Source organism: Mauremys reevesii, linkage group 5 (assembly GCF_016161935.1).
Source record: "Mauremys reevesii isolate NIE-2019 linkage group 5, ASM1616193v1, whole genome shotgun sequence".
Lineage (NCBI taxonomy): Eukaryota > Metazoa > Chordata > Testudines > Geoemydidae > Mauremys > Mauremys reevesii.
Genome location: NC_052627.1, coordinates 26,083,477 through 26,097,607, shown reverse-complemented (window position 1 = coordinate 26,097,607; position 14,131 = coordinate 26,083,477). Strand labels below are relative to the sequence as shown.

General features: G+C 45.1%; 1 protein-coding gene and 1 long non-coding RNA gene across 10 annotated transcripts in view; one reads left to right on the top strand and one right to left on the bottom strand.

The window, feature by feature from the left end:
- UNC5C (unc-5 netrin receptor C) overlaps positions 1 to 14,131 on the top strand; it is a 346,384-nt gene that overhangs the window by 259,986 nt on the left and 72,267 nt on the right. For all 9 annotated transcript variants that reach the window (XM_039541742.1, XM_039541740.1, XM_039541748.1 and 6 more), the window contains one exon: positions 620 to 723. In XM_039541742.1, coding sequence (XP_039397676.1) covers positions 620 to 723 — 104 coding nt within the window. The remainder of the gene's footprint in view (positions 1 to 619; positions 724 to 14,131) is intronic.
- LOC120406690 lies at positions 4,280 to 13,332 on the bottom strand. Its single transcript, XR_005599483.1, has 3 exons — positions 13,289 to 13,332; positions 12,926 to 13,081; positions 4,280 to 4,607 (listed from the first exon to the last, which is right to left on the bottom strand). It is a non-coding gene; the product is annotated as an uncharacterized LOC120406690 (long non-coding RNA).

The following is a 14,131-nucleotide window of genomic DNA, read 5'->3' as shown; positions in this document are numbered from 1 at the left end:
GAGGCGAAGCGGGGTTTGGGGTGGAGGCTGGCAGCTTGCAATCCCCCATGTAAGACCCTCACGACCCCCTGAGGAGTCCCAACCCCCAGTTTGAGAACCCTGGCCTTCATCCTACAGAGTTCTGATGCTCCCTGAGTGCAGGGACTCTCATTCTGATTGATTGGGTGGGGAGAATGGGGAAGAGGCCCCGTGTGTTTTCTCTCTCTCTCTCTCTCATATGAAGTTGCACAGGAGCCAAAAGCAATCCAGCTCCAAATGATGATGGTTATAATCTACTTAGATTGTAAACTCCTTGAGGCAGGGACCAACTTTTTGTTCTGTTTGTACAGCGCCTAGCACAATAGGGTCGTGGTCTGTGAGTGGGGCTCCTAGGCATACAGCAATACAAATAATACATAATAAAATTGCTAAGAAATCTTTTCCCACATAAGTTCTCCAACATGATAAAATAAAGTGAAAATATTTTTCAGTCTTTTTAGACTAGGGTCTCTCCAGGACAGAGATTGTGTCTCCTGTCTGCTTGGAAATACCCTAACACGCATTCTGCACTACTACAATCATCTGTAAATCATTGCAAGAAGAATTAATGACCTCACAACCTGCTTTTGGTTTTTACTAGATCTCCGGAAGACTTTTGAACAGGAGCCCCTGGGAAAAGAAGTGTCTTTGGAACAGGAAGTCCTGCTCCAGTGCCGTCCACCTGAAGGCATCCCAGTAGCTGAGGTGAGTGACAACAGCTTCCTGCGCTAGCAATTGCCACTTAGTTGTCCTAACCGAGGCCTAATATGTGGCTAATGGTGCAGTGAATTAGGGTATGGCATGATGAATGGATGGTAATGGAGACCTAACTGCCTGCTGCTGGTAGAATAGATTGATTGGGAACTGATTAATGACTTTGGAGTCAATTAGAATGCCCCACTGGGCAGAGCTACAGGCAGTTCAGTTTTATTTTTTGTTCTCTTTCATGAAATCAGAACACAGCAGTATAATATCTGGCATCAGTAGGACAAATTCCTGGTGGGATTTATGAATGCAACCCTGTTTTTTTTTTCCTTGTCTTTTTTTAAAGTGAAAGTAATTGCTGTCCTTGAGGCAACTGGCTTTCATGTCTTACTAAAACATTTATTTTTAATTTGCAGTATTTCATTTTCCTCACACATTGGTGCACATACACTCTCACACAGACTGCATAGCACAGTATACGGGCCCCTACCAAGGGACCTCTCAAAGCTGAAACAAGGTGGTGTAAAGGAAAATAATCCCTCTTCTAACGTGGCTTATCTTTCCATCTAACAGCAATTAAAAACACAGGCGAGGGTACTCTGTTTTCTTACTGGCAGGAGTAACCCTGCACTATATTAGCAAAAACTGTGCACACAGGCGGTAATGGACTCCTCCGTGAAAAGGAACTCACCTTGGCATGGTGGTGGTGCTAGTGGAACAGGGCTTTGAACTCATTCCTCACAGGAGGGGGGTTTCAGAATCACAAGGGAACTGCTGAAATTCTAAATTCAACTCTGCTGATTAGTAGAAAAAATTATTGTTAATGACGGTAATTCCCTAATCAGAATTCTCCTCATTCTTTCTCTACCATGCTCAGAAGAAACTGATGCCAATTTGCATTAGGATAAGTTAGCCTGTCATGGTTAAGTAGCAAAGTGGTTGTCATTCACTGCTGATGACTGATTTCTCAGGAGATCATGCTTAACGTGTTACATCCCTATCAAACTAGATCTTGGATCTAATCAGAATTGCAAAAAAATGTCCATAAACAACAGAAGGAATAATTAACATAATAGATTACACCCACACCCACCCACACACACACACACACACACTTTTCAGTAAGCTTTTTTTCTTTCCCCTTTAAGATCCCAAAAAACTCAAAGAAGTGATTGAGTCTGACGAGCCAACTCTCTGACAGCCACGATATTAATCAGTTGACTTTCCTCAAGAACTTATCAACTTTTGTTGCTTCTTAGCATCCTGCCAACCTACTGTTGTGTCTTGACAAGTGTATTTATAACAGGGCATGTCATATCGCAGATGCTCTCGGATAGTGGGGGACTTCATTACCTTCGCTGGGAGCTGAGCTTGCTCATGAGTGGCAGTTAGAATGTGTGCAGTGTTACACACGGCTCTGCACCTCTCAGCGACTTAACAGCTAGTTCATCTCTTCTGTCAAAAAACCCAGAAAGCCTGATTACGTGGAGGAGAGACAAACAGCATGAGTTAGCCTGATGAGTAGAAAGGGGGCGCTCGTCTGTGTCACAAACATTATGGAAGAAGCATTAGCCTTTTTAATTGTTTTTTTCTTAAATCGGATTAAATGCATCCTCCTTCCACTGAACTGCTTTAAAGGCTAATATGCCCTGGTTCCTGTGTACACTTCATAGTGCAGCATATCCCAAGAAACTGATCTCTGAAAAGATTCTCTGTGAGCTGACCATATAATAATTGCTCTTTTTCATACTCTCTGACAGACAGTTCACTTTGTTAAGTAGTAAAGATTCAGGGCTGCAAGCTAATTGGCTGTGAATCTTATTTGCACCATGGTCGGGGCAGACACCAATTAACATTTGGCAGGCTCAGGAGCCATACCCTGTCTGACATTCAAAAGAACTATTCTTAATGTTTCTCTCCCCTCCCCCCCTTCTCACTTTTGAAGTCAGGAGGGAGATCAAACACCCAGATTGGAGAGCAGCCTAATGCAGCTTCTTTGTAGACTCTTTCCAATGCTATTAAAAGAACAAAGACCTGAACACTAATGAATAGGAATACCTTAATGTGACACTTTATTACTGGCACTTGCTGAAGCTGGTATGATAAATTAAAAAAATGGAAAGATGAAAGGTATCTTGGTGGGTTGAAGGATTACATGATTATTTTAATTTACAGATGAATGTGTTCTTTGTTTAAGACTTCATTTATTTGTTCAGAGAACTTTCTGATATGATGATATAGTTAACCGAGAAAGAAGGGACTCCAGGAAGGCAGCAATCAGCTGTTAGGCTCTCTCACATTATAGAAAGAATGTTTTGATTCCTGACATCCCAAGTCTGTCTGGGTAATGTAAACACAACAGCTATTAGCAATGTTTCCAGATTCGATGAGGCAGACAAGAGTACCTCAAATTATTCCTCATTACAGGGACTGCTTCTGTGCCCTAGAGACAGATTACCGTGCTATCCAATCCAGACCAATTGGTGACCCACATTTTTTTGCATTTTTCCAGCTTTCAAAATGGTGAATAGGTAACATAATTCACACTGATATTACTATATAACCCTCTCGTTGAAATCTTTGCTTTTGTTTTTTTCCTCTTTGTTTTAATTTGTATTATGAAGTGCTGGAAATAACCCACTGTTAGGAGGGTAGCGAATATATCCCTGTCAATGCAAAGCAGATTTAGACATGTAATTCCTAGCATGGTAAATGGCAGTGGTAACCACATCAAGCCCCTATGGATCAGGACAGATCCTTTTGTTTTTAGTAGGTTGAGCCATGTCACAGTTTTTATCCCAGCCCCTTGCCTCCTCCCCCTTAGATAGAGATGAGGGAGCAAAGCTTTTAAAGCAGCACTTCCCAGTGCTTCAGCTCCACTAAGGCATCATGCGCATTAGAGTAGATTGAAACTACAGACACTTAAAAAGCCCAAGATCCAAATACAAGGGGGTGTGTTACAACACAATGCTCTGAAGGTCTGAGGTCAAACCAAAATTCATCCTGCTTGCTCACTGGGGACCAGGAAAGGCAACTGCTGATTTGTTCAGTCACTATGGAAATCAAATCAACTTCTCTGTGGCTGTCTACCCTGACCACCGACTAAGAACAGCAGTAGTGCCAGCTGCACTCTGGCAGGTTGCAGAAGGAGAACTGACGCAGTAGGAAAAATGAGCAGTGACATGGCAAAAATAACACACACAAAAACCAACAGCTCTGGCTCTTTCTAGGTTTCCAAAGCATTGCAGTGCCTCCAAAGCAATGCTTAATTGTGTGCCTTAGAGCTTCGGTAAGGATGGGAAACCAGTCCACATGGGGAACGTTAAATTTTAGAATCAAACTCACACCAAACCTTTCAAGCGTTCTGCAATGTCTGGGTAAGAGTTGGTTATTTCCTGACTGTGCCCCAGACAAGTAGTGGAAATGCTAAAATACCATAAGCGAGATTCTTATGAGATTTCTGCACATAACTAAAGCGGGCAAACTCATTCCTGCTGTAACTCCATTGAAATCATCTGGGAGAGGAATGAGAAAAGAAGCTGCAAAATCCATTGCTATGTATTTGTGCCACATTATATCATGCCTTTCCTCAACTGAGACACTGGGTTATTATACCGAGATAAAAGATGATCAGATAAAGAGCATCTGAACTGTTGGATACTTATTTAAACAAATAAGGCTTTTTGAGATTTGCATTTGACCATCACTAGGCATTAGGGGCCTGATTTTCAGAGATGCTGAGAACCCTGAACTCCAGTCAAGTCAATGAGATCCGCTGGCATGTAGCACTTCTGAAGAACAGACAGTTCCAGTCCTCTGGATTACATCTGAAGCCTCAGCATTAATTCCGCCTCCTCTTGGCATGTGGATTCTTTCAGGCATCTCTGAAAAGCCAAGAAAGGAGCACATTCTTGATAGGGGCACACACTGGGATTCTCCCAAGGTAATGCAACAGAATTATTAGCAATTAATCCCTTTGCTCATTTAATTTGTTCTTTGAAAGATGCCAGTATCATATTGTGAGTGAGAAATGTACTCAGAGACATGCAGCCCCATCAAATTAGCTCCTTGCAATAGGTTATAGATCAAAACATCAATGAGATGTAAGATTAGTTAATATGCCATAAGCAGCTAAATGAAGTTTTGCATTGAAATGTGATTTGCTGCACCTTCAACAAGGAGATAATTGCTTTTCTAATTATAATTGGGCATAGCGTACAAACTTGGTGACCCAGCAGAGCTTAAAAACTGGCACTATATTTATCTATCTTTGCATGTTTAATTAGGAAGGGGAAGAAGAAAAAAAAACCATCAAGGAGTCAAGTGGCAAATGGAGGAGTTGTTTTGCCGAGTCAAAATGAGTGTGGCGTAGACTTTATTCGGCTGGTTTTGCCTGAGCAAAAAGCTAGTGGCAACTAGGGACTTCTCCAAATAGGCAGCATCAGGTGGCTGCTCCATCTAATTGATTATTAATATGACTGCTGTTTGCTTTGTTTCATGAGAGGGCTTATGTTTTGCTGCAGTTATTCCTTAATTGGAACTTCATGTGTATGCATTTCATGCAAGTTCACTGTCTTCCAAGCAGTGTTTTATATTCCCTGCAGGAAAGTGAGCTTGTAGAGAGGCGAGCAGAGGGGTTGATGGCCATGAATGCAGATCAGCTGGGAAATGGAATTGTCATTTGTGGCCCCTTGTGATACATGATGGAATTACCTGTGGGTCAGGTATCAATAGGGAAGAGGCTGGAAGGGGCGAAGTTGATTTGTGACATGTAAGGAGGCACATCTCTCCATTTTCCTTTACTTACCAAATGCTAACACAGGCTATTTGCAAATTCCCTAGCTCCTACTTTCAATTGTACTAATAGGTGATAAGGGCCCAGACAGCCTCTTTTCTTGCCCGCAGTGCAGTAGCAGGGCAAGAATTCACTCCTGAGGCTAAAGTCCTCCCTCGTTTACACCAGTGAAAATCTAATGGCAGCCAGTGGGGATGCATTGGTGTAAGTGTGGGAAGAATTTGTCCCTAGCTTTAAAAAGTTTTATAATCCAGTGAATGCTCCACAGTCACAATAGGGCATGGTCTGCTGGTCTGGAGAAACCGCCAGGCCTCTCGCCTCTCCAGGTGTGTCTACATGCAGCTGGGAGCAAGCCTCCCAACGTAAGGAGATAGGTTCATACTAGCGGGGAATGAGCTAGTGTGCTCTAGAATTGAGAGCCCAAGCTGGAATGTCAACCTCCCTATTTTTAGTGTGCTAGCCCAGGTCCCTCCAGCACGAATCCGTCTGCCCCGGCTGGAAGGCTCACAAGTGCAATATAGACGTACCCCCTGTGAATAAAAGAAGCAGTGAGGTGCATGTCGCCATGCATTCCTCTCTCATTACCCTGCCCTGTGCAGCCCAGGATAGCTCTGGGACTCTGCCTGACACCACTTTCTTTCATTGCCTCCAGTTAATAACAACAGAATTTGATATATGTGTTTAGAAGATTTATAACACAGGAGAATGTAAACACAACAGCTATTAGAAATATTTCCAAATGTACTGATGAGGTAGACTTGCCTCAAATTGCTCTTCATTGCAGGGACTGGTTCCATACCCTAGATAGGGCCGGTGCAAGGATGTTTCACGCCCTAGGCAAAACTACCACCTTGCGCCCTCCCCCCACCCCTCCGCCCTGAGGTGTTCCCCCCCCCACGGCAGCCCCCCACCCCTCTGCCCTGAGGTGTTCCCCTCCCATGGCAGCTCCCCCCCTCTGCCCTGAGGTGCCCCCCCTTGCAGCAGCTCCCCACCCTCCGCCCTGAGGCACCCCCCGCTGCCCCAGCTCACCCCTGCCCTGCCTCCTGCCCGAGCACGCCATGGCTGCTTCACTTCTCCCGCCTCCCAGGCTTGCGGCGCCTAAGCTGATTGGTGCCGCAAGCCTGGGAGGCAGGAGAAGTGAAGCAGCCACCGTGTGCTCGGGGAGGAGGTGGGGCAGGGGTGAGTTGGGGCAGGGAGTTCCCCTGCATGCCGTCCCCTCCCTTACTTGCTGCAGGCAGCCCTCCCCGTGCTCCCCTGCCCCAGCTCCCTCCACCTAAATGCCGGCAGCGATTGATCCGGCTGCCGCGGTCACTGCCAAAGAAAATGGCGCCCTCCCAAATCCTAGCGCCCTAGGCGACCGCCTAGGTCGCCTAAATGGTTGCACCGGCCCTGACCCTAGAGACAGATTACCCTGCTCCCCCAGAAGATTAGTCCATCAGTTTCTGCTTTTGGCAAAATGACCAGAACCCCTGATCCCTGCCAGATATAGTTCTCTTAGTCTCTGAAGTATATGAGCTGATTACCATTAATGTAGCTTGCACAACTGGAACTTTCAGTAGCATTCACAAAGTTGTCTACCCACAGTATTTTACATGATTCCTTCCTGGGGCAGTACGTTTTCCAGATTTCGTGCTCAAACTGGGTGATGTGATTGGTAGTACTTCATGTTCTAACATCAAAGTTCCCAAGCTGTGGCCTAGGGATCCCTTGCTGGCAATCTGTGGTAAAATGGCTCCTCCTCCTTTCTTGCCAGCTGTTAGAACTGTCCAGCCTAGGGTTGCCAACTTTCTAATTGCAGAAACCCAAACACCCTTGCCCATGCCTGCCCTGAGGCCACACCCATGGCCCTCCCCTTCTCCAAGGCCCCACCCCTGCTCACTCCATCCCCCCTCCCTCCATCACTTGCTCTCCCCCACCCTTGCTCACTTGCTCATTTTCGCTGGGGGTTGGAGTGTGGGAGGGGGTGAGGGCTCCAGCTGGGGGTCTGGGCTCAGGGATGGGGCCAGGGATTTGGGATGGAGGAGGGGACTCTGGACTGGGGCCAACAGGTTCGGAGTATGGGAGGAGGCTCCAGGCTGGGGTAGAGGGTTGGGGTGCAGGATGGGCTCTAGGGTTGGCTGGGGATGAGGGGTTTGGAGTGAAGGAAAGCGGTGTGGGAGGGGACCGAGGGGTTTGGAGTGTGGGAGGGGGCTCCGGGCTGCGGTAGGGGGTTGGGGTGTGGGAGGGGTTGAGGGCTCTGGCTGGGGTGCAGGCTCTGGGATGGGGTCAGGGATGAGGGATTTGGAGTGCGGGAGGGCGCTCCACACTGGGGCCGAGGGGTTTGGAGTGCGGGAAGGGGCTCAGGGCTGGAGTGGGGGTTGAGATGCAGGAGGAGGTGTGGGCTCCAGGCGGTGCTGACCTCAGGCAGCCCCAGCATTTCATGGGGACAGAGGAAGTCCACACAGCTCTCAGGAAGTGGCAGCATATCCCTCCAGCTCCTAGGGGGAGGGGCGGCCGGGGGCTCTGCGCGCTGTCCCCACCCACAGGCGCTGGCCCCGCAGCTCCTATTGGCCATGATTCCAGGCCAGTGGGAGCTGCCGAGCCTGCGCTCAGGGTGGCGCCTATGAGTGGGGGCAGTGCATGGAGTCCCCTGGCCGCCCTTCTGCCTAGGAGCTGGAGAGACATGCCGCCGCTTCCGGGAGCCACATGGAGCCAAGCAGGGAGCCTGCCTTAGCCCCGCTGTGGCCAACTGGAATTTTAGCAGCTCAGTCAGCACAACTGACCGGAGCTGCCAGAGTCCCTTTTGAACTGGGCATTCCGGTCAAAAACCGGATGCCTGGCAACCCTAGTCCAGCCCTTTTTTAATCTTAAAAGAAAAATGTGGATGCCTTTAAAAATAGGACGAAACAAGGAAAGGGAGCCCATATAACTGCAGTAACTGTGGGGCGGGGCGGGGTGTTTGTAATACAATGGGAGGCGAGGGAACAAGTGCCATCCTCAGAAATCAGAACCACCACTAGGATTCTTCTTTCTCATTAAATTTAGTGATGGTGAAAGACATCTCCAAGCTCTGGAGAATGAAGTCCTCTATCGATCTACAGCATGGACTAGAGCAGAGCAAACTTTCTCCACACTGTCTTGATAGTCTGCCACAAGCCAGTTCCAGAGAGACCCCTTCTATGGCCAGAGGATAGTTCAGTCTTTATTCCTGTGTGATGACTGACTTTTTTATCCTAAAAGTGGCAGCATAGTGTCTAATATCAGTTGTGGACACCCTTCTCCACTGGGAACTGGAATGAACCAGCCCAATTAGTTTAACACAGGGCCTCCAGCAGCAACCACATGGTCATGAACTGAATAAACTCAGAGTTACAAACACCAGCATTACGAACTGACCAGTCAACCACACACCTCATTTGGAAACGGAAGTACGCAATCAGGCAGCAGTAGAGACCCCCACCCGAAAAAGCGCAAATATAGTACAGTAGTGTGTTAGATGGAAACTACTTAAAAAAAAAAAAAAAAAGGAAAGCAGCAATTTTCTTCTGCTTAGTAAAGTTTCAGTGCGGCATTAAGTCAATGTTCAGTTGTAAATTTTTGAAAGAACAATCGTAACACTTTGTTCATTTCAGAGTAACGAACGCCATTCCCGAAGTGTTCATAACTCTGAGGTTCAACTGAATCCATAAACCTAACAGTGAAGTTTTCCATATCCCATTACCTGAGTCCCTTAGTCCATCTTCACCTGAGCCCTCTAGTCCATCTTTTAAATAAAAGTTCACCTCCATCTAGTACTTAAAGCAAAGTTGTAACATTCTCAAAAACAGCTAGAATTTATATCGCTTCTACAGCACACTCTGTATAGATCTTAGTACTCAAGCAGTGAGCTGGACATATGTGCAATTAAGGAAGTGTTTCCACAGCAGGAAAACAAATCCCCCTTATTGGCAATAGAAGCAGAAATAACGACAACTGAATAAAATGCCACTGTGGTTTGCACTCGCTGTCTTATTCCCGGTATGTGTTTTGCAGTCACTCATAGTTGTAATTTCAGCCTCTTTGGAGACCACCTTTAAAAAAAAAATGTAGAAATCCATTTCCTGTCACTAGCATGCAAAGAACACAGCATCCTATTTAGTGGGCAGTTGGTAGGATGAAAGCGTGCATTTGAAACCAAATCCAAACATCAAATAACAGTAGTCTTCAAAGAGGCATTCAACTCTCAAGATAACTAGAATATTTGTTAGCTCAGTGACCCCTCAGAAATATCTCTGAGTCTGAGTTTCTCACTTGGATGTCTCATGCTCTGTACAAACTGGTAGTTTATTTCACCAGCGAATATATATTTTTTTGTTTTAATCAGCAGACACACACTTGTGATTAATGTCTTTATGGTACAAGCTAAGTCTCTCTATGGTCTGACTGTTGTAGTAAGTCATGCATACCCTACTTTCCCAGAACAAAGGTTCTGGTAAGAATGCGTAGAGCTGTGATTAAAACATGAGTGTTGAAAGAAATACAAGTTCAGTAGAGATACTGTTCAGGATAGCAATATCATTCTATCCTGTCTATATGACTGCATAATAAGGGAGCCCAAATACTAGCAAGAAATTGCACGGTTAAGGCAAAAACAACAAGGAGTCCGGTGGCACCTTAAAGACTAACAGATTTATTTCGGCATAAGGCTAAAAAACCTCAGACTAACACGGCTACCCCCTGATACTTGACACGGTTAAGGCAGTAGATTGGAAAATGTTCAGTAGTTCTTGTTAGGTGCTGAGCAGCCAGCACTCCAGTGGTGCCAAATCCTCTGGTTCTGACTCTGTTTTTAGTCAAGCAAATCTCTCGTTGAAGTCAGGAGGCCAAATCTTGCAGTCCTTGAATTTTGTTCCTGGAAATCAATGAGTTTTGCTTAAGTAAGAACTAAATCAGGCCTGCACAACTCGTAAAGCGGCGAGGGCCATATTACTCCAAAGAAAACAGCTGAGGGCTGAACCCCACCCCCCCTGTGCCGCCAAGCCCTCCAAAACAAACCACCCCCCCCCCCCCCCGGTGCCACCCAGCCACCCTGAAATACTCCCCCCTCCCAGCACCACCCACCCCTCGGAAACAAACCCTCCTTCCCCAGCGCTGCCCCACCGAAACAGCGGTATTGAACCTTGGTAATATGTTATAGCAGGCCCCTAAGGTAGTATAATTAAGGTAAAAGAAAAATGTCTTTTTGCTAGAAGTAGAACAAGCTTTCCCCCCCCACCCACTTTGTAATCAATGTCCCTGTTGAATGAATGAGGTGTGAATGAGGCAGGTGTGGAAGGCAGCACCTCCAGACAGCTGCAACCCTTGGAGAGGGGATGGGAGACAGACCAGATCAGTAGAACAGGTCAGCCACTGACTTCTCACTCGCCTCCTCAGCCCCCCCATTCCCCCGGCTCGCCTATTCACCCCTTCCCCGCCACTGCCCGCCCACTCGCCTCCTCAGCCCCCACCCCTGACTCGCCTCCTCAGCCCCCGCCACTGCCTGCCCGCCCGCTCTCCTTCTCAGCTCCCCACCCCCCCCCCAGCATGCCTCCGCATCCCCCGCCACTGCCTGCCCGCCTCTTCAGCTCCCTTCCCTCACCCGCCGCTTGCCTACTCACCCCTCATGGGCCACACAGTGAGTCCTCCGGGCTGCATGTTGTGCAGGCCTGAACTTAATTAACGACATCAAGATTTGGGCTAATGTCTTCAGTGACATTTTGTGGGTGCTCAGCACCTGACAGGATCAGACCCAGGTCAGACTTAAAAAATCCAATAAAATGCTGTTTCATCTGCCACAATTACAAGAGAAAGAATTGTAAGGAACAATCCTGCATTGGCAAGGGCAGAGGATCTAGATGACCGCACGTGCCTTTTCCATCTCTGATCTTCTGTCCTTATTGCTTCCACCTCTGGCAGTTTCTAAACCAGTCAGAAAAGCTTGCCAAGGGGTTTCATCCTTTAGATAATGCTAGTAGCTCGGTGTGGCTGAGTTTGTATCAGTAATTGGCTCCTGTAATAGCTTTTCCCATTGATATAATCGCTTGTTTGATTAATGTACTCTCTACTCTTGTAGTCTGCACTGAAATCTTGCACTACTTTGTATGCTCTCATTTCCATGCGTGTTGCATTATTTTAGTCCACTGCTCAAAACATCCTGATTAGAGCACAGAGATATAGCCATTGTGATTATTGTGGGTTTTTCTTGCTGATGGTCTCACATATCATGTTGGGTGGCATGTGGCAGATTCCCTCTGTTAATTAGAACAAATGTGCCAATTATGTTAATGTATCTCCCGATACCAATCAGTGAATAATTAGAGACAACGCATCTGTCTCTCACCAGGGAGTAGAATGAAAGAATAAGCTGCAAGGTGCATTGCTCTAAACGACTGCCACCTTCAGATTGTGTGTTTCCTCAGCCAGTCACTGTGACAGCGCGGTGTCATGACAGGTTTGGAAGCAACACAGTGCACTCAGATAAAACAGAGTTGGTGGCAGTCATGGTGCTCACTGGTTTGAAAATTAAATCCAAAAAACATAAGGAGTCATAGTCAAAATCAGGAGACCTTTATGTGTTCTTTGTACCACAGCACTTCTTTCAGCATTTCTTATTATTATCTAACATTTTATCGTACTTTAGCACCTAGAGGCCTCAAACAGGCCAGGTTCTTGTTGTGCTACGCACTGTACAAACATATAGCAAATGACAGTACTTGCCCCAAGGAGCTTACAAACTCAGAGTGAATTGTTGTGGATTTCACAGTCTCCTTTCCTTTGTAAGGCTAATGTGGAAGAATATTGAGTTATATATCACTGAAATTTTCCTTTGATATTATGTCCACATGGGAAAACTTCTACTGTTTGTAATGGTTATGTCCCAAATTGAAGGATTTCTGGTTTGATGACAGAAAATTGAAGTTAAAGTTATTTCACTGATTGGATTGATTGATTTCAGTGATACTTCCACATATACACAAAGGTTTATATATATTATTTTTATATGAGGTTTAAATATGAGTAACATATTTATTTACTAGTGGCCTAATTTTATTTATATATAAAACTACTCAAATGTTTATTATTAATAGTGCTAGAGACATTCTCTAATTTACTGAATTTTTAAGAGGCAGAAACCTATTTAGAGTCCCTGTGACTATTGCCAGTAAAGGTACTTCATCAGCAGAGTTGCAAAACAAATACTCACTTTAGAAATGTGGTTCACCAGAATAAAATTAGAGAAATTGGATGACTTTCTGCGTGTATTAGGTTAACAACCTAACTCCTTGAGGAAAGATGGATGGGATGACATGATTTACAAATCCAATAATTGATAAAACCTGTATAATAACAGTATGAATAATTGCTGTCACCTATAAATTATACTGTCTCAACTCTGCTCTATTCTCTTACCTTGTGTATTTGGCAGTTGTTCAATTACTGCTTACATGAGAAAATAAGTTGTGTTCTCATAAATTCTGTTTACCTCTGATGATAACACACACACACACACACACGCCTGATTTTCAGAGATGCTGAACACAGAAGTCAGTGGCAGCTGCTCAGCAACTATGGAAAAATTAGGCCATTAGTAAGTAAAAATGTGTGGTAACCAAAACCTTATTTAAATGTTATAATAAGTTTTTAATTAGCTAACATTTGTACATGGTGTTGAACAAGAAAACACAAGATGTGCTAATTATTATTGGAATCGTGCTTTTTAGCTTTCACATTACTCGTTGATTACTAAAATGTGTGTGTAAATATAACTTATACCTCCTGTCTAACCAGCCAACCTCTGATCATTTCCCTCAGTGATGATGATAATCTGGTGTTGGTGACATACTTCACTTCCATTGGTGTAATTATGATGTCATAAACAGTGGATTGTAGCATCTTGTAATGAGTAAGGCAGGAAAATTAGAAAAGACACTGTGTTTAGACACACACAAGTTAATGTTAATCAGCAGCGATGCTGCAACAGGGACATGACAGCTGAGGCTTTTGGTAAACTATATTTTTCAGACTGACTCAGTGTAACAGAGACTAAGAAATTCTTTCTGCTTTGTACGTTACATGTTATACATGGAGTAAATTTTGCTGGGGCATTATGTGAAGAGGGTTTTTTCCTTTGAGGAATTTGGGGAAGAGCCAGAGGCTCTAGGCAGAGAGACCTTTGGTTTGTTCTGGTATGGCAGTCCTGTTCTCATGTGATCTGCTCTGATTTAGTCAGATCAGAATTGTCTCATCAGAGGTCCAGGCTGAATAAAGATTTGCACAGTTTTGTGAGCAGCTGTAAGACTCCCCTAAGTTTATTTATGTAATTAATTACTGTTTTGGTACTGGGGGAAGAATGCTTTCATGACCAGGAATATTGATCTGCACATGCAAACCAAAACTATTTTGTAATGAATCCAGGCCCAGTCCTGTTCCCACAGAAATCAACGGGAATTTTGCCATTGACTTCAGTCAGAGCAGAAGCAGGTCCTCAGTATGCAGACCACAGAAAGAGGAGCAATAAATGATTTGTTTCTTTAACATAGGTAGCATTTTGTAGAATCTCAGCTTTGCAATCCTGTATTGGTATCACAGAAATACACATTAAAAAAGCAGAAAGAC